This window comes from Bufo bufo, chromosome 1 (assembly GCF_905171765.1).
Source record: "Bufo bufo chromosome 1, aBufBuf1.1, whole genome shotgun sequence".
Classification (NCBI taxonomy): Eukaryota; Metazoa; Chordata; class Amphibia; order Anura; family Bufonidae; genus Bufo; species Bufo bufo.
The window spans coordinates 244646996-244673383 of record NC_053389.1 but is presented as its reverse complement, the minus strand read 5'-3'; the positions used below and the strand labels follow the sequence as shown (position 1 = coordinate 244673383).

The 26388-nt window shown below is 43.3% G+C and overlaps 1 protein-coding gene across 2 annotated transcripts in view; it reads right to left on the bottom strand.

Moving 5' to 3' along the window:
* Nucleotides 1–26388, bottom strand: part of LARGE1 (LARGE xylosyl- and glucuronyltransferase 1) — a 581369-nt gene that overhangs the window by 389624 nt on the left and 165357 nt on the right. For both annotated transcript variants that reach the window (XM_040438023.1, XM_040438033.1), the window contains exon 2: nt 21785–21974. In XM_040438023.1, coding sequence (XP_040293957.1) covers nt 21785–21890 — 106 coding nt within the window. In that variant the 5' untranslated portion in view covers nt 21891–21974. The remainder of the gene's footprint in view (nt 1–21784; nt 21975–26388) is intronic.

Genomic DNA, 26388 nt, shown 5'->3' with positions numbered 1-26388 from the left:
TACCATAAGGTATGCAATACAGTACAGGAAGTACCATAAGGTATACAATACAGTACAGGAGGTACCATAAGGTATGCAATACAGTGCAGGAAGTGCAAGGTATGCAATACAGTACAGAAAGTACCATACGGTATACAATACAGTACAGGAAGTACCGTAAGGTATGCAATACAGTACAGGAAGTATAAGGTATGCAGTACAGTACAGGAAGAACCATAAGGTATGCAATACAGTACAGGAAGTACCATAAGGTATGCAATACAGTACAGGAAGTACCATAAGGTATACAATACAGTACAGGAGGTACCATAAGGTATGCAATACAGTGCAGGAAGTGCAAGGTATGCAATACAGTACAGAAAGTACCATACGGTATACAATACAGTACAGGAAGTACCGTAAGGTATGCAATACAGTACAGGAAGTATAAGGTATGCAGTACAGTACAGGAAGAACCATAAGGTATGCAATACAGTACAGGAAGTACCATAAGGTATGCAATACAGTACAGGAAGTACCATAAGGTATACAATACAGTACAGGAGGTACCATAAGGTATGCAATACAGTGCAGGAAGTGCAAGGTATGCAATACAGTACAGAAAGTACCATACGGTATACAATACAGTACAGGAAGTACCATAAGGTATGCAATACAGTACAGGAAGTATAAGGTATGCAGTACAGTACAGGAAGAACCATAAGGTATGCAATACAGTACAGGAAGTACCATAAGGTATGCAATACAGTACAGGAAGTACCATAAGGTATGCAATACAGTACAGGAAGTACCATAAGGTATGCAATACAGTGCAGGAAGTGCAAGGTATGCAATACAGTACAGAAAGTACCATACGGTATACAATACAGTACAGGAAGTACCGTAAGGTATGCAATACAGTACAGGAAGTATAAGGTATGCAGTACAGTACAGGAAGAACCATAAGGTATGCAATACAGTACAGGAAGTACCATAAGGTATGCAATACAGTACAGGAAGTACAATAAGGTATGCAATAAAGTACAGGAAGTACCACACGGTATGCAATACAGTACAGGAAGTACCATATGGTATACAATACAGTACAGGAAGTACCATAAGGTATGCAATACAGTACAGGAAGTACCATAAGATATGCAACAGTACAGGAAGTACCATAAGATATGCAATACAGTACAGTAGAGGAAGTATAAGGTATGCAATACAGTACATGAAGTAGATTAAGACATCAATCAAGGCAGAATGAGGATGTTAACAACCTGGGCAAACTGACCAATTCAACATCGCCCAGATGAAAACTGGCGAGGGATTTCCATGCCATGTTTCATAACTTAATTTTCTCCAAAATGCGTGAACATGGCCTTAGTGTTTTTTTTTTACGATGTTATATTATCTATTCAGTATAGGGGTGTTTGGTATACCTATCTTATTTTTGGATGACATGATATTCGGAAACAAAGTGCAAAAAATCCCCTCCTTTTATTATGTATTACAAATAATATAAAAATGGGCAGACTGGGGCACAGGACAAGAATCCACACTCCACCAGCCCTTTAAAAAGGGAGCACTGCAGGACGCCTGATGAAGTCCAGCCGCGAGTGATTCCTGTTAGTGTATTTCTGTAGAATCATGTCCCCAGGATGCAGTGGATTACAAAAAACCTGAGCGATGTGTGCTTTTATCGTAACTAGCCCAGTGCTCCAATTCTGAAGAGCTGGACGTGCACAGGCAGCTCTCTGGAATATGCCAATATGAGAAGCAGAGAAGTGTCTACTGTGCCGGATATTACTGTTATATAAAAAAAAAATTGAAAAATAATATCCATGGCACTTCACGATATTTCAGAAATGTAAAAAGCTCAGTCACACTCTGCTTCATGTGTCTTGGAGTCGGGTTCCCACCACAATTAGTATAAAATAGAAAACTCCAGAGTTTATTCAAGATTAGTACTCTTTATTGCAGCCGACCTGTAATAAAGAGTATTAACCTTGAATAAACTCTGGAGCTTTCTATTTTATTTCAGAAATGTAGGTGTATTTTTTTTTACCAGTGGCAATCAAATGGTTTTGGGAATCTCTGATGGTGGGATCAGCACAGAAGTGATGACCCATCCTCCCATCTTTTCTTTGATATATAACATTCACATTTGGTGAAGACTTCTGAGTGCCCTGTAAATGTCAAGGAAACCCAAAACTAGACCATGACCAGCTCAAGTCCATCTGAAGTAGCAGAAGATATATGAAGTCTCAGCTCATAGGAGAATACAATTATGAAAAGGAAGAGGAAAACCAACAAAAAGCACTGTCCGTGATGGATAAAGACAGTCACTAAAAGGGAGGAGGGAGCACAGTGTAGGCATTACTACTGTGAGGGGGCACAATGTGGGCATAACTATTGTGATGGGCCACAATGTGGACATAACTACTGTAATGAGCCACAATGTGGGCATTACTACTGTGAGGGGGCACAATGTGGACATAACTACTGTGATGTGGCACAATGTGGACATAACTACTGTGATGGGCCACAATGTGGGCAAAACTACTGTGATGAGCCACAATGTGGACATTACTACTGTGGGGAGGCACAATATGGGCATAACTACTGTAATGAGGGCCAATGTGGATATTACTACTGTGAGGGAGCACAGTGTGGGCATTACTACTGTGAGGGAGCACAGTGTGGGCATTACTACTGTGAGGGGGCACAACATGGACATTACTACTGTGAGGGAGCACAAAGTGGGCATTACTACTGTAAGGGGGCACAATACGGGCATTAATACACTGAGGGGGCACAATGTGGAAATAACTACTGTGTGGTAGCACTAAGGGGAAAGCAATGCTCTATATTACCCTGTCGTACATTGGGATGACTAAGTTCTACAGAGCAGCACAGTGCCCCCTGCTGGGGATTTAACGTGGGCAGTTACCATCCCTTCCTTATGTGATTATTCTTTTTGCCACAGTGACCTTTTTCTGGTTCCAGCGGACATCTCACTTACACTCCAGCGACACCTTGGATGCGGTAGGACCAGTAAGTTCTTTAATTTATCGCAAGGTCTATTGGTCTATCAGGCGTACATATTGGGGGTCATTTACAGACACCGTCTTTTTATGCCGATCTCCGATTCCCCTCTGCACTGCTGGAGGATTAGCCTAATTTATATATTAGGTGCACCTCCGGCAGTCCGTGCGCCAGGAGTAAAAACTACTTGGAACCCTGACTGGAGTAGTTTTCATTCTTCTTTTACACCTGTTTTCAGGTGTAAAAGACAGTAAATGTGTCGGGGCCGGAGTCCTGGCCCAAGTCAGACACTCACCGCTCCTAAATAGTTGCAAAAGGAGGCTTGTGACTATTTTTTTTGTAAAGATACTAGTAAAAGTTATGGTTTAAGCTATTCATCCACAACCCTATGGGGACTGGGTGGGATTGGGTGAGGGCAGTTATGCAGTTTCTGATTTACTAAAGTTGGGAGGTAAGTGCAGAGGGTTACTGAATACTTTTCCCTGGTGCAGGAAAGCCTAGCTACACCTCTGCCACCTATACATGCCCAAGTTATGAAATCATGACCCACCTTCTTCTTAGGCCTCTTGCACACGACCGTATGCCCTCCGTGACATACGGTCCGTGAGCAGGCAATATGTCCCGGAGCGTCATTGATCATGCGCACTGGAGCACACATAGATTACAATGATGCTGTGCACGTCGGGCCGCCCGCGGGACTATTTTCCCGCACTCATAGGATCATATTGTAATCTATGATGCAGTGTGCTCCTGTGCGCACGATCAATGACGCTCCGGAACATATTGCCTGCTCACGGACCATATGTCACGGAGGGCATACGGTCGTGTGCAAGAGGCCTTAAAGGGATATTCCAATTTAATACTTTGTCTGACACAGAGAGATATCTAAAAAAAAATCTCTGGTTGAGGTCTGACAGTAATAATTCATTACTTGCATAAGTGAAAGGACTCAGTTCCAAAGACCTTCAAAGCAGTGTGCCCATATTTTTTCAGGCCGCTATTATATGTATGAATATGTTCTGATCCTCTGGCAATACCTTTACATGGCATGGGGTCCCTCCACTGGGACTCCTAGTGATCACTTATTTCCAGAAGAACCACTCGTACAATGATCTTCATAAAATTGATTTAGATGAATGTAGACTACTGTTCTGTAGACTAAAAGGGATGGTCCTGACCAGTGTCAGACTAGGGTGCCTAGGCCCCACCAGTAAAATTTATTTTGGGGGCCCACCGTACGGATACATTCAAATATTACCTGCTCACACAGCAGCAAGATGCTACTAGATGATTAAATATCAGCAACTTTGAGACGGTAGGTCCTGGTGAGAAGAGGATACCGGCAGCTTTGCTCTATACCTAGAAGTCATCTCAGCCCTGATTGTGTCTATAATAATAATCTGGAGAGTTTCTTTAAGCCTTAGAGGACCCTGAGATTTTCCATTTTTGCATTTTCGTTTTTCACTCCCGCCTACCCATAGTCCTAACTTTTTTATTTTTCTATTCACATAGCTTTATTTTTTGCGGGACAAGTTGTACTTTCTAATGGCGCCATTTCTGGTTGCATACCATGTAGTGGGAAGCGTAAAAAAAATCCAAATGGGGTAGAATTGGGAAAAAACGCAATTCTGACAAAGGTTTTTTTTTTTTTACACCATACACTATGCGGTAAAATTGACCTGTTATCTTCATTCTCCAGGTCGGTACAGTTACAACGATACCAAACTTGTATATTTTTTCCTGTGTTTTAATACTGAAAAAAAAAATGAAAACCTTTGAGAAAAATTTTATCACCATATTCTGACCCCTATAACTTTTTTGCAGTTATGTGTACGGGTCTGTGTGAGGACTCATTTTTTGTGGGGCAATCTGTACTTTTCAGTGATACCAATTTGAAGTGTGTGCGACTTTTTGATCACTTATTAAAAAAATATTGGGGAGTGGAAGTGACAAAAAATGTCAAATTGGCTGTATAAATATTTTTTTTTTCCGCTACGCCATTTGCAGTATGCCATTAATATTGTTATTTTTTTTTTACTTTGCTTTTATTAAGACAAAACTTGTACATACACAAAGTATACAAGAGTAAATATGACTTTTTGTTATACATCCACAATGTACTTTTCTGTCTCCATTTTTATATAATTCTGTCATGTCGAGAAAAGAGAATATAAGTTGTCTAACGTACAATACAGTTGCAAGAAAAAGTATGTGAACCCTTTGGAATGATATGGATTTCTGTACAAATTGGTCATAAAATGTGATCTGATCTTCATCTAAGTCACAACAATAGACAATCACAGTCTGCTTAAACTAAAAACACAAAAATAATTAAATGTTACCATGTTATTATTGAACACACCATGTATACATTCACAGTGCAGGTGGAAAAAGTATGTGAACCCCTAGACTAATGACATCTCCAAGAGCTAATTGGAGTGAGGTGTCAGCCAACTGTAGTCCAATCAATGAGATGAGATTGGAGGTGTTGGTTACAGCTGCCCTGCCCTGTAAAAAACACACACCAGTTCCGGGTTTGCTTTTTACAAGAAGCATTGCTTGATGTGAATGACACAGATGGGCTTTGGACAGAGTGGGAGGAACATGTGTTCCCATCACCTTGGATATTAAGGAAAAGACCTATTGCCACAGGGAGGTGATATGAGGGCAATCCCACAAAATATGGGAAAGAGTCCCTTGACCCGTGCAACCTCTCCAGCACTCTACAGACACTCCTGTAAATATGCAATTTAGTCATAATGTGATGAACATCTAAAGATCTTCGAGATATATTTGAATGATCTACCCCATTGTGCCTCGGTGAAGGAGGCTTTAAGCTCACGTTCCCATGTTATCAGGGGTGTGGTCTTCCAAGACTTGTCCTTTTCGCCCAGGAGATCATATATTGATCTAAGTTTTATTGTTTTAGTAGAAGCGCTCGTCCACAACCGGAATAATTGTTCATTAGCCAAAGCTAAGAAAGGGTTAGATCCACTCATCATGTGTCTAATTTGCAGGTATTTGAAGAAGTCATGTTTAGAAATTCCATATGTCTGCATGTATGATTTGAGTGTGCCCTCTTGAAAAAGCAGAGTGACATGGTCTAGACCTCCTTCTTCCCAGGCGTGCAAATTCAAATAAGGGATGAAGAGTTCTAAAGCTCTTATTGGAGCCCATTGGGCAAGATTGAGATAATTTCTTTGATGCTCTCATATGGAACTGCTTCCAGTTCTTGACCGAAAAAGTGACTATAGCTGGTACATCTCTAGGGATACATTTTTTCGTAGAAAGGGAGGCTATCAATAGTGAATACAAAGAGCCTGAAGGAACACTAGATTGTTCTAATTGCACCCAACTAAGGGATGTAACCCCATCTTACCACTTCTGCAACAGTGACACCTGTGTAGCTAGGAAGTAGTCATATATATGTGGCAACCCTATTCCACCTCCATATGCTTGTTTAATAATTGAGCAGCTATTCTGCATTTTTTCAATTGCCAGATCTATTTGTTTAATAGCTGGTTGGCTTTTTGGAAAAAATTCTGAGGTACAATGGGTATAGTACGAAAGAAACATAGGAGTTTGGGTAAAGTTGACATTTTGAATGTTGCTATGTGCCCAATCCAGGACACTTCCAGGGAGGAGTAGTGGTTCAGTTCTTGTTCTATGGATTTTATTAATGGGAAATAGTTAGCTTGATATAGAGATTGTATTGAGAGGGTCAAATGCACTCCTAGGTATTTTATATGATTGTATTGCCAATCAAATGTGTATTTCTGTTTGAGATTACTGTGGATTTGAGCTTCCAGATTAAATGGGAGTATTTGGGAGTTTAATTTATAAAAGGAAAGTTGTCAGAATTCTTGGATTGTCTTGAGAGACGCTTGAAGGGAATTATCTGGATTTGTCAAGGAAAGGATCACATCATCTGAAAATAGCGATATCTTATGCATGCAGGATCCCACCTGTAAGCCCTCAACCTTCCCATTCTGTCGGATCGCCTGGGCCAGCGGCTCAATAGTGAGTACAAATATTAAAGGGGATAATGGGCATCCTTGATGGGTGCCATTTGTTATCTCAAAGGGGTCCGACAATATGTTATTTGCCAGAACTGTAGCTGAAGGAGCTGTATATAAAGTCTTGATGGCCTCCATGAGATAGCCGCTGAAACCCATGCGGCCCAACACCGAGAAAGCAAACACCCAGTTTATCTGATTAAACTCCTTTTCGGCATCCATAGCCACTAGTAATGCCAGGTTTTTGGACTTCTCCAGATGATCAATAATATTTTAAAGGCGTCTAGGGTTGCCTGATGCTTGTCTACCCCTGACAAATCCCGTTTGGTCTGAGTGAATAATATTAGGGAGAATGTTAGATATGCTAGAAGCTATGATTTTGGAAAATATTTTAATATCCGTGTTAAGAAAAGATATTGGGCAGAAGTTTTGGGGGGAGTTAGGATCCTTCCCGGGTTTAGGGAAGGTTAGTATAGTGGCCAGTAACATTTCTTTGTCAAAGGCACCAGTCTCGATCACCTCTGTAAACATGTTGAGCATATGGGGGGATAGTATTTCTTTATAAGTTTTAAAATACATATTAGAGAAGCCGTAAGGGCCAGGCGCCTTCTGAGATGGGACATTTTGTATAGTATTTGTTATTTCTTTCTCTGTTATTGGAGAATTCAGTTTATTAAGTTGTACTTGGGATAGCTTCGGGAGAGATAGTTTGTTTAAGAAGGATGTTATCTCTGAGGTTGAAAGACGAACAATCCCGTTGGCCTCTAAATTATATAAGGAAGAGTAATACTCTCTGAATCGGTTTGCTATATCTTTAGGATCGTATAATTTATGGGAGCCTGAAACGTGAAACAGGTAAGGAATTCTAGTTTTTTGGGTTCTTTGCTTTTATTGTTTAGCAAGGAGTTTTCCACATTTATTATTTTGGGAATAGTATTGGGCATTTCTGGTGCACAGTTGTTTTTCATACGAGTATAATAAGCATTCATTTAATGACATTCTCAGGTGATGTATCTGTTCTAGAAACTGAGGGGAAGGCATCTTTTTGTTGAGAGCTTCAATAGTTTGATGTTTTTGATTTATGTCTGTAAAACGCTTTTACCTTTCTTTTTTAGCTTGATGTCCCAGTTTGATAAATACCCCTCGAACTGACGCTTTGTGGGCATTCCAAAGGGTTGTATGTTTAGAAACCGTTCCTGCATTCAGTTGAAAGAACTCTGCCACAGCCGTCCTGATCTCCTCTTTATAAGAAGGGTGGGCCATCAAAAAGGCATTATCCCTCCAAAGAGACACCCTCTGAGAAGAATACCTCTCTGTCAGGGTCTTAGTGATAGCAGCGTGATCTGACCATGTAATTGACTCTATCGCGGATGAGGAAACACTCTGGAGCAGGGAACTCCCAACCAAAAGCAAATCTATCCTAGAATAGATATTGAAGGGGTGTGAGTGAAATGTGTAATCTTTTTCAGATCCATGTTGTATACGCCATATGTCATACATTAGTTGCTTGTGTATTAAAGTCCCTAGCGTGTTAGTACGCCAATGAAATGTAGATGTTGTGTCCCATGTGTCATCTGGAATGGTATTAAAGTCCCCATAAATTATTGTATGTACTTGTTTGACTTGTTCACTTTTCAAAACACCTTGTTCAGGAAGCGTACTTGTCTGCGGTCGGGGGCATAGAGAGTAACTAGCGTATATTTAATGTTGTTGATGAGACCTACAAGTATAATGCATCTTCCCTGGGAGTCAGTGGTAAGGGAAATCAGGGACAAGGCTATAGTGTTTCTAATGGCTAGCAAGACTCCTCTTTTCTTCTTTTCAAAATGTGCCTGAAATATCTCTGAGTAGTGGGGGTGCTTGAGTTTAAGTGCATCCTGAAGTGTTATGTGAGTTTCCTGAGCACAGACTATGTCTGATTTCAGGGACATCGCCTCTTTCCACATCAAGGAGCCTTTGTAAGGACTATTAAGTCCCTTAACATTGAAATAGGTTATCTTAAATACCATTTTGTATAAACCAAAAGCTGTATCGTGCAGTTAACACTTTAATGAAGCAACAGGATGAGGGCATGCCGGAGAGGTCGAGAGGGTCTTCTGAAGGAGTCAGAGAGTGTGCCCTGAGGAGAGGGAGTAGCTGAGTCCTATAAAAAAAAAATACAGAAACTGAAACAGATCATCAGGTATATGATGTAACAGCATCTACCGGTCAGGTGGAGTTTAACAGGTGTCTCCTGCCAGGTAGACATCATGTCATGTAGGGCGATTTTAACAGACCAACAAGAAAAAAGGAAAACTCACTGCAAACTTTCACAGTGGTGCACAGTGGCACAAAATAGCAGCAGAATCATATACTGTATGACTTAAAGTGACCAGGTTGCTACTAAGTTCTTGAAGCTTCAGGTAGGTGAGGACCTCTTCCATTCAGATCTCATTTTGGCAGGTGGGGCTGATGGATTCGAGTCCACTTGGCTGACTGTAATGTCCCATCCTTTAAGAATCTGAACTCCATCTCTCACCGTAGATATCACAAAAGTGTTGTTGTTACGGATGATGATTTTCACAGGGAATCCCCATCTATATTGAATTTTGTGCTCCCTTAATGCTGCAGTTATTGGCAAAAGTTGTTTTCTGAGTCTCAAGGTAGTTGCGAAGAGGTCTGCAAAGATCTTGACTGATTGGTATGGAGCGGTTAACTCCTTGGTCTTGCGGGCTGCTATCATGGCTTCCTCTGTAATGTGGAAATAATGTACTCTCGCCAGAACATCGCGGGGAGCAGATTCTGGTATTCTGTGCACCCTGTCTATGGTGAGATCTAAAGGTGTGCGTCCAGGCATTAGTTGTAGGAGCAATTTTTGTAGGTAAGGGGTCAATTCTTGCTGAGAAATTTCTTCAGGAATACCCCTAAACTTTATGTTGTTCCTGCGAGAGCGGTCTCCTAGATTCTATTACTTTTTCTCTCAGTGAAGCTCCTTCTTCCTCTAGAGCATGGTGTGTGTCTATAAGATAATTGTGAGAGCCTGCAAACTCTCCCATTTTATTTTCTATGTGCGACACTCGGTTTTCTGTATCAGCAACCGACGATTGCAAGGGGGAAATTAGTTGGGTGATACCGTTCTGGAGCGACCGACTAAATGCCAGTAGTAGATCCTTCAATAGAGAACTGGAAGCTGGAGCATCTGATATTGGAATGGAAGCAAAACAGTCTGGCATTGGTATATGATCCTGAGTTACCTCTCTCAGGGTGTTGCTTACCCTTCTGTCGGCTCCCTCTGCATATAGGCGCTGCCTCTGCTTTGCCGGACTTGTTGAGGGGGATCCAAAATGGCGATCCAAGATGGCGCCTCAGTGTTCAGGAGTTTCCCGCCAACACATGGATTTCCTCCTTCTCGCGGGGGAGAGGTGTGCGAGCTCTCCGGGGGGCTCTTGTCCCTTACAGGTAATATATTGGGACTTGTATCATGTTTCATGGCTTTCTCCCGGTTTATTTCTCGCTCCTCAGGGATATTGAAGAGCTGGGGGATTCAGTGCCCCGTGCACTCGCGGTTTCCATTTGCTCTCTGTCCGCTTCAAAATAAAAGTCCAACTTGCCCTGGGACTTGAGTCCTCACTTTCCCCTTATCATCATGGGTTCCGGGCTATATGTGGTAGTCGGTGAAGGCGTTTGTTTGCCCCGCAAAGGGGCAGGAAAGGGGGAGCGGTTACCTTGACTTGAAGCAAGGAGGCTGCTGCCACCTTGACTTCAAGCATGACTAGAAAATCACGCGGGCAGGGGATAAAAGAACGTTTTCTGAGCTTTTGCTTCATCTGCATTCAGGAAAAAAATAATCATCGGAAACACGCTGCTGGCTACTCTCAGACACTGCTGGCGGCTTGAGATGGTTTTTGGAGGTGACAGGTTACCCTTAAGGAAAGGGGAGTGGTTTGAACTTTTATATTTAGAATTTTTTTATATTTGTAAAAACTTTTTTTTAAACTTTTTTTAAGTCATCCTGGGTGACTATAATTGGCAATCATTAGATTGCCCATTGTGTTCATTGATGGCTATATAGCCATCATTGAACACTTAATTTTCAATATAACAATACAGTGCTGCCACCTAGTGGCCTGTATTGGTATATTCCTCTAATAGACTGAAGCCTGCTTGAGGCTTCTGTCTATTAGATCAATGTAACATGTTCCCCGATCTTAGCCGGGAAAGGCTGTTACCAGAGCGCATACATGTGCCGTGGGTCTCTGCTATTTAAAATAGCAGAAACCCGGTGGCTATGATGTCCGCCGCACGTGCAAGCAGGCGCCATGTTAAGAGACCGGACATCTGCCGTACATGTATGGCGTAGGTCCTCAAGGGGTTAATAATCTATACATTTTTTTATATGAACATAGGCTGGTTGAGGTGCTGTTCATTGGATATATATGTAGTGCAGTAAGTCTACTGTGTTATATGCCATTTGTGCATGGGCTGGGGTACTAGGGGCCCACCGGGGGATTCACCTGTACACCTGTGTGCCAATATGAGCCTGGTCCTGACTGACCACCCTCATTTGCTCTACTAGGGTTTATGGATAGAGGGAGTCTATATTAGACAACCCTTGTAAACTTTAAGCTTCTCACTCTTGAAGTGTACAACCGTGGATTTTCCCTCTGAAAGGTTGAGATATCAGTAAACATCATTGAAGTGTTTTAGGAAAGTAGAGAACAAAGTCATCTGCTGCCTTTGACCCACCTCAGATCTACAATAATTACAGCGGGCAGCGAGTAGATTGATTCTACACCCCATTAAATTCTAAACTGGTATGTCATGCTATCGCTCCCTACGCCAAGGACGACTTTATGGTGATCGCGCCAGAAATAAACAAACCTCGTTTAGAGACTGTGTTCCTCAAATTAACGATGTGCTTTACTGGATTTATCATATTAGACTTATGCATTTAAAGAACCATTACGAAGTATACACAGTCGTAAAAATCGCCTACACCCTAATGGTTTAAACAGCCATTTTCTCATCCGAGTTTCTCTGCTACATTTCATAAGATTATGGGGCTTGTATCCATTAGGTCTTACATCTATGTACAGGCATAATTGAATGTTTTAGTCTCCATGCTTGTAATGACAGCAGGATACAAACAAATTGCTCTTATAGCAAATGAGGGGGTCTCAGTGGGTGTACCCCATTTCTTACTTCAAGACATGGCACATTAAATGCTGACATTATTACACTGCATTAAGTCCATAATTTGCGAACATCTCTCCAATCTGACAGTTTCAACCTGGCAATACTTCATATCTAAAAGAAATGGCAGCAGGGTCACCGAAAGATATATATTCAGTTTAAGGCTACATTCACACGACCGTAGTGTTTTGTGGTCTGCAAATTGCGGATCCACAAAACATGGATAATGGCCCAATTGCGTTCTGCGATTTGTGGACCAATGGTAAAAAAAAGTATCCTTTTTTTTTTTTTACCATGGAACACTATGTTGATGGATGCCACTGTATGGCATCTGTCTGAGGCATCCGTTATTTGTATACGTTAAACAGATGGGAAAAAGGTGATGTGAGCCCAGTCTAATATAGGGTGGAGGAGGGCAATTTTGCTATCTACAGTTGCAAGAAAAAGTATGTGAACCCTTTGGAATGATATGGATTTCTGCACAAATTGGTCATAAAATGTGATCTGATCTTCATCTAAATCACAACAATAGACAATCACAGTCTGCTTAAACTAATAACACACGAAGAATTAAATGTTACCATGTTTTTATTGAACACACCATGTAATCATTCACAGTGCAGGTGGAAAAAGTATGTGAACCCCTAGACTAATGACATCTCCAAGAGCTAATTGGAGTGAGCTGTCAGCCAACTGGAGTCCAATCAATGAGATGAGATTGGAAGTGTTAGTTACAGCTAACCCGGATGTGCTGCCCGGACACGGAATTGCGGATCCGCACTTTCGGGTCCGCACTTCCGTTCCGCAAAAAAATATAACATTTGCGGACAAGAACAGGCATATTCTATTAGTGCCGGCAATGTGCGGTCCGCAAAATTTCCATGTTTTGCGGATCCGCGGCTCCGTGGATCTGCAAAACACGTTGCGGATGTCTGAATGGAGCCTAAGGGTGGGTTCATATCATGTTTTTTCCATCTGTTTAACGTATACAAAAACAGTATACGTTAAACGGATATCTCAGACTGATGCCATACAGTGGCATTCGTTCACCATAAGGTTCCATTGTAAAAAAAAAGTATAAATTTTTTCACCATTGTAAAAAAAAAAACATATACGTTTTTTACCAGTCTCTACAGGATCCAAGAACATGGTGTGCTGTGTGTTTTTTTTTAAACGTCAAACAGAGGCATAAAATGTGATGCGAACTCACCCTTATACTGTTTTTAACAATTTACCACATGTATTACATTGCAAATTTTCACATAAGGTGATTTATCGGTCAGTTAGTATTCCTGGAGGTCTAGTGTACATACTATAAGCTAGGAGAACATAGCTGGGAGGACATTTTTAAGGGGAGTTTCCAACTAAGGAAGTTTACCTTAACAAATTGCCCTCCTCCACACCATATCATACTGCCTTTGACAATTGGACAATTTTGCATAACATGGTTTAGCGTTCAGTGATTATCACTGTAGGTCTAGTCTACATAAGTTGGGTGGACATAGCTCATAGGACATATAGTACATGGAGTACATCGCTGGGAATCCAAGGAGGCTTTGTGGTTATACCCAGTTTCTCTGAATGTCTACAGTGATGAAGGTGTAATTATTGGTATCCATTATACATGTTGATCCAGGATGGTTTTTGGCCATTAGAACTCCTCCACCATTTGGGACTCCACCCTTAGTCGATATGACTACGTGGACTCTCATAGTAACTGTTGCCCAATATGAACTACTGTTTCTAAGTGGGTGGACCAGTTTAGACAATCCTCTCACAGTGGTTTACCAATCATCATTCCCAAGTATGGTGGCCATATTGGTTGTCACTCAGCTGTCCCAGAAATGGCTGAATAGAATTTTATAACCACTAACCATGACGGAGGCATTGGTTATTTTCCGCTCGACCCCTTTAACTACTTAAATAGCCCATGCCTCCCCCAAGCCCCCCATAACCCGGACTTGACCAACCCCAATAAGACACGAACACCATGTTGGATTATATCGGCCACAGCAGCCATTTTATTAACATAAAATACATATAAATAACCATAACATATGTATAACATATATTCCTGAATCCAAACAGGGGGGGGGATGGGTGTCCTTGAAGCCCCTGCCAGGTTGAGCCGCCTTGCCTCCAGCCGTTAAGCACCAGCTTGGATGCTCCACTGAAGGCCTCCTAAAATTCCACCACAACCGACCACCAACCATGGGAGTCCAGCCCCAACCAGGGAGTCCTCCCATCCTCCTCACCTGAGAATCTCTCCAACTTCAAGGACCTCCCACCACCACCAACGCACAGGCTTGACCCCTTAAGCTTGCGCATCCCTCCACACCCACACAGCAGTCTCGATGCCCTCCTGTAAGGCCAGACACCACATATCCAGCCCTACAGAGTTCAGGTGAACGCTATCAGCCTGCCAAAAAACCCCAACACCTTTCTCCAGTTCCATGTGCCTTACCGCCACTGCCCCATTCCTTGCCATAATGTGCCCAATTATCCTTCACCCGAGCCTTGTTGACTCCTTCCATCGAGCGCGTGCCCCTCCACACCTTTCGCGGAACTATATCGGACCACACAGTAACAAGCCTCAGGAACAGCTCTCACAACCTAAGGAGGTCAAATTTTATATCCCACACCAGTTCCCTAAAAGGCCGCGCCCCCAAATCGTTGCCACCTATGTGCAGAACCAACACATCCGGAGCCCTGTCCTGTCTGATGAACATGTGGACCTCAGGCAAAACCCCGCCCCACACCATTCCCCTACGACCCAGCCATCTTACCACTGCTACAGAACAAGCAAACCCCAACTGCTGACCATCCGGCCGAACCGCTGCCCGAATGGCTCCCCAGAAGACATACGAATGTCCTAATATCCAAACTAACACTGAATCTGAACATGCAACGAGATAAACAAAAACACCAAGAAGCATCCCACATAAAAGGGACTATATAATTTATTTATTATTTTTGTCACAACTGCTCCGGACTGATATATGACCGAAACCGAAAAGATTCCCACCTCCCGATTCTTTTTATCCCTCCTCTCCCAACCCCCATCAAGCCGCCTCCATCGCAGCCCCAATTCTGAAGGAATGACTAGAGCAACCTACTAGCCCTATGCCCAACTGGACCAAACACCTCTTGAAAACCGCTGTAAACTGAAAACGGGAATGGAATGATCCATCCGCATGTACCAACAAAGGAGAAACTTACCCACATACCTCCGCTCCATACTCCCGCAGACAATGAACCGGACACATCGAACAGCCCGGGACCGCAAACAGGACTAACCTGCGCCCTCTGCTTTCCACATTTGTTTTCGATCTCCTAATGAGAAACTCCACTCTATCTGGAAAAAGGTCCACATCATCCCCAAACAACCCTCCCCTTCTACTAACCGTTGGACATACCAGTTACCGCAATGCAACGCCCCAAAAAACGCCAGTCCAAACGCTAGATGAAACAAACAGCCGTAACTCCCACACAGAAGTACAAACCCTGCCAAGCTGTTCCCTCAACCTCAGAAGCAAGGCAAATGACACCGGCCTTCGATCATCCTCCCCCGCACGCGACCGACGCCAACCTTTCAACGCCCTTACAACTACAAAAGACTTTCTGACATCCAGTAATTTTCTCAGCCTAAAAGCTAACCCCGAAATACAACTATTCATTTATGAAACAGACCAACCCTCCTCCCTACAATGACCTACAGTATGAACAACAACATCGGTATCTACAAATCATCGTTCTCCACCCCCAATCTAGCCCTCCACTGTTCCCAACACTGCCAGGCTTTTAAGTATGTCTCCCACGTACCGGGCGCCAGAAATGACCGGATGAGCCCCACTACGGTGCCTCCAGAAATTCCCATAGGCAGCTCGGGCAGTCCCGCCCGCCCTCCTCTGCCTCTGGAGCCAGCTGCCGGCAACATTCCCACTGTGAACGAGAGAGAGCATCAGGAATACAGTTGTCGACCCCGGGTACATGCACAGTTACCACCCACGCGTAGAGTGACAGGCACTCCAATACCAGCCTCTGTAATAGACGTATCACTAACGGTGACGAGGCAGACAACCCGATAATCGCCTGAACCACTCCCAAATTGTCACAGTGGAAATGAACCTTCCTGTTTCAGAAATTCTCCCCTCACAACATTACCGCTACTACAATAGGGAAAAGTTCCAGTAAGGCCAAATTCCTCACCCAGCCCTTCCTTACCCAACTCTCATGTCAACCACCCACACACCATTGACCCCCACAGTAAACTCCAAAGCCACATTCCCCCGCCGCATCAGAAAAAAGCTCAAAATCGAACGAATCTACCACCTCCCCCATAAACAGTGAACGACCATTATAACACTCCAAAAATGAACCCCAAACTTGTAAATCTGCCCTTAATTCCCGACCTAACCAAATGTAATGGTGTGGTGCCGCTACCCCCGCCAACCTCCTGCTAAAAATCATTTCCATGGGCATAAGCTCCCGCAACTGTATCTTCTGCAACCGCCGCACCCTTGCAACTTCCCCTTTTAAATCCTCCAGCTTATCCAAGGGTAACCTACATTTCATCCGCACCGAGTCAATCACTATTCCTAAAAAGCTCAATTCCGTTGTTGGCCCCACCGTCTTTTCGGCCGCCAGGAGAACTCCAAATGAATCAAACAGCACTCCCAGCGTGTGCAAAAGAACACACGCGCGAATCCAGGGTGCCAATACATAGGAAATCATCCAAATAGTGAATGATAGATTCACATCCAGACGCGTCCACTATCGCACATTCCAAAAATGAGCTGAACGTCTCAAAATACGCGAATGACAATGAACAACCCATCGGCAAACAACGATCCACGAAAAAAAAAACCCGGCCCAAAAACACCCCAACAAAAGCAGACTATCCGGATGCACTGGCAATAACCTGAACGCTGCCTCAATATCCGTCTTTGCCATTAACGCCCCTTCACCAAACGTCTTAACCCACTGCACTGCCGCGTCAAATGAGGTATAGACCACCGAACATAAAGCCGGATCAATACCATCGTTGACCAATGATCCCTTCGGAAAGGATAGATGATGAATGAGGCGGAACTTATTCACCTCCTTTTTTGGGACCACCCCCAATGGCGACAAATGCAAATTCACCAGATGCGGTTCCAAAAACGGGCCAGCCATCCTACCTAACCTAACCTCCTTTTCCAATTTTTCCACAACTACGCCTGGATGTTCCCTTGCTGACAGCAAATTTTATTTAACTAACACCGCACCAGACGGAACAAACGGAATTTGAAACCCCAACGAAAAGCCCTCCCGCCACAAATTTGCGCCCTTCTCATCCGGGTATCTATCGAGGAACGGTTTCATTTTTTTCAGATGAACCGGCGTCTTCCCCTTTGCTAGTACCCTCGTCCCCTCTCTGCCTGTCTCCCCTGAAGCACCGTGTAGCTCCATGGGACCCACCACAAGTGGAGCACTCGTGCTTGAACTAGCACTTAGCTCCAAATTTACATCCCCCTTCATTAAATAAGAAGCACAATCTCTTCGCAGATGCTGCCGCAAAGCCAGATTGTCCCCACCTCCTGATTCCCCCCGAAAGGACTAACCCGACCTAACCGGCGCCGTCATTTTCAACCACAAAGCGATGTCTTTGTGATCCCATTTAATATTCGGACGCACCGCCTTCCACTGTCTAAACTGCTCATCGTAACACAGCCAAGCCAGTCCCCCATACACCCGGTAAGCTTCCCAATGGTGTCTAAATAACAAAAAAGAGCCGAGCAGCACCCCGGGGCTTTCACCTCTATCACGCTTGCTAATATCATGAACGCCTGTAACCAATTCGGGAAAGTACGCGGTATTAATCAGTGCCTACACTTTTCCTCATCCTCCTTCCTACCCTCATCCTTCCTTGCTCTATGTAAGTTGAACTTTTCCAAGGGGAGAAGTGAAAATATATCCACATACTCCCCTCTCCAAATTTGCTCCCTAACCTCCTGTCTCAAATGCGCCCCCAATGGACCTTCAAAACAAACGTAGACTTCTCCCTTCGCTTTATCGTCCACCCGTATCACCTCCTCCTCCCAGAACCACCCGCCTGCACTTGCACCAACGCCGTGCTCCCCCGTAAACCTAAAATGGCCGCCCCTGAACCCTCAGACCCACTAGTGCCTCCCCCCACTCCCCACGATGGTAACGGGGACGCCCCCTCATGTTCCAATTTGCCAATAACCCCGCTAAACCCCCAACAACTGCCCTAACCTCCTACCCAACTCAGTCTGGGGCCCCCCAACCCCCCCACTAGTCGAACTAGCCAACAACTGAACTAAAGGTCCCCATAGCATCTCACCTGGCTGCCTGGGTGCTGTGACCCCATCAGCCGTAGATCCTGCCTCCTGATGTCCGGTCCTCTGCGCTGATCCAGGCGAAGTGAACTCCAGTGGATGTCCCCTGGCTGGGCTGAAACCAGGGACATGGAAACCTGGGTCTTCACTCACTGCCTTGGGGGAAGCGGAGCCTCTCACCTCCTGCTGTACTAAAGCTGAGGGCCTACTGCCACATGGCCTGCAGCAGACCCGTTCGCTCTATCACTCTGATCATACTGAGGGGCCCCTTCCTCACCCTGATCCTGGAAGGGGACCGCCGTTCCTGTTCCTGATCCCCTGGTGGCGCTTATCACATGCTGGGAAGGCCTACCATGGCCTGCTCGTGGGCTACGCCTACTGGCTGGATTCCTTCCACGCCTGGGGACGCGGCCAGAAGCTGCACCCGCCGCCTACAGACATGAAGGGTCCTGGGAAGGGCTCCATCTGCGGTGCTGCGCCCGAGGGGAGAACAACTCTGGGCTGAGGCACGCTGGCAGTAGGTGCCTCAGCCGCCCCTCTCAGCAGCTGCTGGACCTGCTCCTGTAGCCAGCTGGTTCCACGTACTGCTGCTGCCACCCTCAACTCTGCTAGCATTGCGTCCAGCTCCATCACTGTAAGTCCTTGGTCACGCTGTTAACAGCTCAAGTTTCAAACAAAATGACCTCTTTCTTCCCCAAACCTCAGCTACTTAACCCCTGAGTTCCCGCCCCTTAGATTGAACTAGCCAATCACCACCCTTGGGATCTCCCTTAAACCAACCCCCTAAAGGCTACCACCCCCCAGTCCGGCTATTACTGTAGATGACGACAACTCCAGGACTCTAGGGAGAAACAGATTCTATTTTTGTGATACATAGAAGAGCTGGTGGCACAGCTGAAAGAAACTTTAATGAATCTGGAGTACTCGCTAAACAGTCCAATTATACTCCTTCAGTATCGGCGGTGCACAATCCTCATAGTCAGCAAATGCACCTCCAAGAGTAGAAGATAAAAAACAGGCAGCACTCACCACTGAAGTTTTCTTGCTTCAATCTTTAATCAATAGCTCAATACATGATGTACACACGGCTGGGTGCGGTATGCCTTACTTCAACGTGCAGCAGCGGGTGCACGTGGAAGTAAGGCATACTGCACCCAGCCGTGTGTACATCATGTATTGAGCTATTGAATAAAGATTGAAGCAAGAAAACTTCAGTGGTGAGTGCTGCCTGTTTTTTATCTTCTACTCTTGGAGAAACAGATTCTATGCCAACATTACAGATAGTATGTAAGAACCCCCTTCCCTCCTTCCCCGCCTTATATTTTCACAAAAAGGCGAATTAAAGAAATCAGCGGCAGAATATCAACAGAAGTCAGAAAGAGATAAGGACAGGCTCCTCTGTGCCCGGCTCTGACCCTAATTACCCTTTCGTCTCCTATCCTGATTCATAAAGCAGACAGCACTTTTAGAAACAAGACATCTTCTATTTTATCTAACTTTTTTATTTTAGATTTGGTTCCACTGCACGTTCTAGAAGTCGAAACGTGCGATGACTATGATCGAACCCCTGGTAAGAAGATAGATGAAACAAACGGGAAGCAATCTGTGAGCTTCTGATAAAAAGATCAAAATAGACTCAATTTCTGCACCCGGAAACATGCAGACACCAATTTTTTACAAAATGACTGATGCCTGTCAGCTGTTATTGGCTGGAACTGAACTTCTGAATGAAAGGCACTGTTACTCTATGTCGGAAGGAGATGCGACATCTTCATTTAATGCCTGTGTTCAATTTCGCAACCATTTACAGTATTTTTTTTCCAAAATTGAAAAAATAATAATTAAAAGTCTGGAAAAAAAATCTACCATTTTGTGTATGCAGCTCTCAGGAGACCTATGTGTCTTCATGGTTACTCCATTTATTCCTACTCTTCATAATATACAGACAATAGATTAGGGAGAAGATGGCACCTACTGTACGTAGGATCAGACTACTGTGGAAGCAATGAAGACACACAGGTCTGCATAAGGGCCGTGTACATTAGAACACACTAGGGCCCTCTTCTGGTCCTGTATTTTCTTGATGCCCCTGTATCATGAACCATAAAGGCCTGCCTGGTACACTGCCGTATGATAAATAATATTATGAGACATGGAAAAAAAGGTCAATCCACTCCATCTCCACCATCACATCTCTGATCGGGCAGCGGCTTTCTCCTCTATCTCTGATGAAAACACATACATACTTGAAGGCATATGGGCACCTTAATGCACTAGTTGCAGTATTATTTGCATGCCATATGGCAGTGTTATATGTGCTTTGCATGGGAGGGTTATGCTTGTGTTTTATGGAACTACTAAGTAGGCACTGTATAGCACTATTATGTGGACACTCTAATACACTGGTACATGGTCACTGAATGGCACTATTGTACATTCAATATTAGGCTACTTTCACACTGGCGTTTTGGTTTTCCGTTTGTGAGATCTGTTCAGGGCTCTAACAAGCGGTCCAAAACGGATCAGTTTTGCCCTTAATGCATTCGGAATGGAAAAGGATCCGCTCAGAATGCATCAGTTTGCATCAGTTCAGTCTTTATTCCGCTATGGAGGCGGACACCAAAACGCTGCTTACAGCTTTTTGGTGTCCGTCTGACGATGCGGAGCCAAACGGATGACACAATAGAAAACGGATCCGTCCTCCATTGACTTTCAATGGCGTTCAAGACGGATCCGTTGTGGCTATGTTAAAGATAATACAAACGGATCAGTTCCTAATGGATGCAGACGTTTGTATTATCTGAACGGATCTGTCTGTGCAGATCCATGATGGATCCGCACCAAACGCGAGTGTGAAAGTAGCCTTAGATGTACTTTTTAGAATACTATCATGTAAATACTATATGGCACCTGTATGGCAGCATTATGTGTGCCTCGTACGGTAATAATAGCATTATGTACAGAGTGTAATGGCAACATGGGGATTCTATGTTGTTGTTAGTTGGCACTGTTTGGTGTAATTACTAATGGCACTATCATTTAATTTGTCCCTAGCAGCTCTATTGTTTTTAATGAGAGGGCTCAGTCCACCACCCAAAAAGCTATGTTTCAGTTGTTATCAAAAGTGGAAAGGGGACAATGCTGGAATCCTCAGAACCTAATAAAGGGGTTGTTCAAATATAAGACATTTTCCACATCGATCAGATCATATTACAATACATTACATACCGTCAAAACGTCCAGTGAACAGATAGATCCAGGTGACTGCTGGAACAAAAAGGAGAGTGAGAGACGCTGCCAGGAACTTCCTTCTCCCCCTGCAGAATCCCAGCATTCTCTCAGAATTGGGATATCCCAAAGGTCTCTGTGGTTCCTATGCCGGGAGCATTGCCACTTGTTCCAACAGCATGATAAAATCCTATATAAGAAAAAAGAGATTTAGTCTGAGAAAATTCTAGGGAGAAACACAACTAAATTTTAAAGTTCGATATTCAGCGCTGATCAATTGTATAATGTATCTACTGTATAAAGTGAGCCAGCTGTATACCACCATCAATAGGGGGAACTAACTGCACATGGATGCATACAACTAGTCATAAACTCTAGTGGACCTGTATAAACCTAGATGTGACTGTGCATATTGTTATATGTCCATGTCATACCAGCATCGTCCATATACTATATACAAGAAGATATATATAACTTATACCAGATGTATAGATATATAATTATATACAGGAGATGCCCAGGTTACACCAGCATGGTCCTTATCACTATATACAAGAAGATGTATTACATACCAGCTGTGCACATAAAATTATATACAGAAGATACCCCGGTTATACCAGCATGCTCTATATCACTATATACAAGAAGATGTATAACTTATACCAGCTGTACATATATAATTATATACATAAGATGCCCAGGTTATGTCAGCAAGGTCCATATCACTATATACAAGAAGATGTATAACTTATACCAGCTGTACATATATAACTATATACAGAAGATACCCAGGTTATACCAGCATGGTCTATATCACTATATACTAGAAGATGTATAACTTATACCAGCTGTACATATATAATTATATACAGAAGATATCCAGGTTCTACCAGCATGGTCCTTATCACTATATACAAGAAGATGTATAACTTATACCAGCTGTACATATATATTTATATACAGAAGATGCCCAGTTTATACCAGCATGCTCCATATCACTATATACAAGAAGATGTATAACTTATACCAGCTGTACATATATAATTATATACAGAAGATACCCAGGTTATATCATCAGCGTGGTCCACTATATCACTATATACAAGAAGATGTATAACTTATACCAGCTGTACATATATAATTATATACAGAAGATATCCAGGTTATACCAGCATGGTCCATATCAATATATACAAGAAGATGTATAACATACCAGCTGTACATATATATTTATATACAGAAGATGCCCAGGTTATACCAGCATGCTCCATATCACTATATACAAGAAGATGTAAAACTTATACCAGATGTACATATATAATTATATACAGAAGATGCCCAGGTTATACCAGCATGCTCCATATCACTATATACAAGAAGATATATAAGTTATACCAGCTGTACATATATAATTATATACAGAAGATGCCCAGGTTATATCAGCATGCTCTATATCACTATTACAAGAAGATGTATAACTTATACCAAATGTACACATATAATTATATACAGATGTCCAGGGTATACCAGCATGGTCCATATCACTATACTGTATATAATAGGATGTATAACTTATAACAGCTGTACTTATAGACTTATATACAGAAGATACCTAGGTTATACCTGCATGGTCCATATCACTATATACAAGAAGATGTATAACTTATAATAGCTGTACTTATAGACTTATATACAGAAGATACTAAGGTTATACCAGCATGGTTCCTATCACTATATTCAAAAATATGAAAAACTTTTTCTGACTTTGTTTGTCAGGGTAGACGATAACTACTCAGTGCTGGAGAATAATAATATATACATTATCACAAGATAAAAACTCCCACTTTGAATCGCTTTTTAGTAACTTCCAGACAAAGAAGAACCATCCTTGGCGCTTTCCACACAAATTAACATTAAGTACCAGCACTTCAAGCTGCAAGACTTTCTAAAAAATAATATAAGTGGGACGAATAATATATTCCAAGTATAATTGCCTGCATTATGTAATCTCTCCGCTGCGCGCGGGGCATACTGCCGCATTCTGCCGCATTCTGCTCCAGAGTATTGTACTGGCGCGTGTGCTCATGGGTGTCTGGCTTCCCCTATAGACTTTTAAATAAGGCTTCTTAAGTCTCATTCACATCACATGTTTTCAAAGTTGGGAGCAGAGAAAAAGATTAGTTTTTTTAATCTTTTTCTTAAAGGAGACCCATAACCGCAGATAACGTGAATAGTCATAACCTCTCCTTAAATGTGTTCAGGGGATTGCAAGTATTTTGTCGCCAGGACTAGGTCCGTCAACCTTCTGGTGGAGGGAGCTTGTTACTACAGCACTGGTCCCATTGAAGTCAATGCAAGGAACGCTGTAGTAATGAGCTCCGTCCACTAGAAGGTTGACAGTACTGGGCATGTCTGGTGCAAACCTTCTGCTGTACACTCAAACAGCTGATTGGCTGGGGTGCCATTTAGCTAGTGGATAGGCCATCACTTAGTAAAGGCTAGACAACCCCATAAGCATGGGCTAAGAGACTAACTGAGCTCAGAGGAGCACGCTTACTGCCAGTTGCGATCATAACTTCCATATCCAATGCTATGACCTTGCCAAATGGTCTTCTTATAGAATAAGCACCAGTCTGGAGGTCCAGCCACCATTTACTATACAGTGGATGGTCCAAAGGTGGGGGTGGCATATGGCAGGGTAGTAAAGGGCATTGGGTTGTGAATCAACACTAACTTCATTATTGCTCAAAAGGGGGCGCTGTACATAGACAGGCTGTTGACATAATTATAGTATGGAATATGCTCCCCCTACTGTATGTGGAGGAGGGTACAGTAGAGCTGCCATCGATATGCATTATTTTGGTTGGGGCATGTCTTGACTATACATGAGAGTGGGCAGTAGTTACACAGTTATTCAGGGTGGGGGGGGGGGGAGATGCAAGTATACGGGGCTGGTATTCCGCAGCTCCATTGGGCAGAAAATTATAGCAGCGAGAAATGACTCCAGAACAAACACTAGAAGCTGTCAAGTCTGGGAAAATCATATTTGTCCTGATCACACATCGTGAAATTCTCCCCAATTTTCCCTGATTTGTGAATGCTTTTAAGCTGCCTGTCACACCTAATCAGTCCACGCACCAGATAAGATCCCAATTTGCTCCAGTTTATTAGCATGCCTTGAGAAGATAGGTCACCCCGATTATTTATGACACCCCCGCTCCAAACACACGCACACGTCGGCTGTCAAACCTAATAAAATGGCATCTTACAAGGAGACGACAGGCAGGAGATGAAAGCTCAAACAATTTGTCTATTTAGTCCCCAGCCAGCAGCAAGCTGAAAGTCAGCAACGACTGAGAAGTGACACTCTAATGTGGTACAACTCCCTCCCCCGTCCCTGGAGGATGAGGAGGGGGTGCTGAAGCATAAGTACCAATGTACCAGAGAAAACAGATCAACATCACCCTCACAGAGAGGGGCTGTGGGTGAAGAGATGGACATACAGGCCTTTAGGCCTACTTTCATGACTCAACATCAGGGAGACTTGAGACACAACTTGAACATTTTGTGGAAAGCCTACATCCCCAAAACAATGGTTAACTGTCTCTAATAACAGTGGCATTAGAGTACCACAACAATCAGTGGGATCAGAGTGCCACGCCATAAACAGTGCTAGTAGAGTGCCCCCAAAAAAGAGTGCTGAGAACTTTGAAAAATGAGAAGGATCTTGTTCTGGAGCTGTCCTTGATAGATATCCAGACAGTTTCTCCTAATTGCAGTTTGAAGACTAGCAAAGTACCCCCATAAACAGTGACAGCAGAATATCCCCTAAAAACAGTACCAGCAGTACCCTATGAACGCTGCCACTAAAGTCAATTTCATTAAATAGCATACACTGAGTACCCATCAAACAGCGTTTTCAAAGTTCTTCATACAACAATGACAATGGAATTTCCCCATATACAATAAAGACATCAGAGTGCCATCACATAACTAGTAAGAGCACAGTGCCACCCCAAAATCAGTGCTAGTAAAGTACCTCAATAAAGCATGACTCCATAAGTATATAGCAGAGTGTCCCTTCATAAACCAGAGTATACTCACAAACAATTCCGTTGAGTTGCCCTCATAAACAGTCCCCTCCATAAATGTTATCGCAGAGAACCCCTCTCAAACAACAACACCATCACAAGTTCATACTGTATAAACAATGCCAGCAGAATGCCCTATAAACAATACAGTTAGCAGTGTCCTCAATAAACATCATAGTGCCATCAAAGTCAATGATATTCTGGATGCCTGCAGCCACCACTAGGGGGAGCCCAGTACAGACATACTGTTTTTATACAGATCTCTATGAAGTCAGTTGGAGCAAATACATATCTGCCCAGCTTTTAGTCTGAAAGTGTGACTTCAAGGGCTTATACCATCTCAGTCTTTCATGGCCAAGATGGGAATAACCCACAGCAATTGCCAGCCTTGGGAGGAGGAGTTAGAGAAATGGCCAAGCAGCTGGCCACTCAGCGCATCTCCTCATAGATCATACTTCCTGACCGTAAAGCGATATGGAATATGTTGGCGCTATGTATGTGTACAGTGTTTTG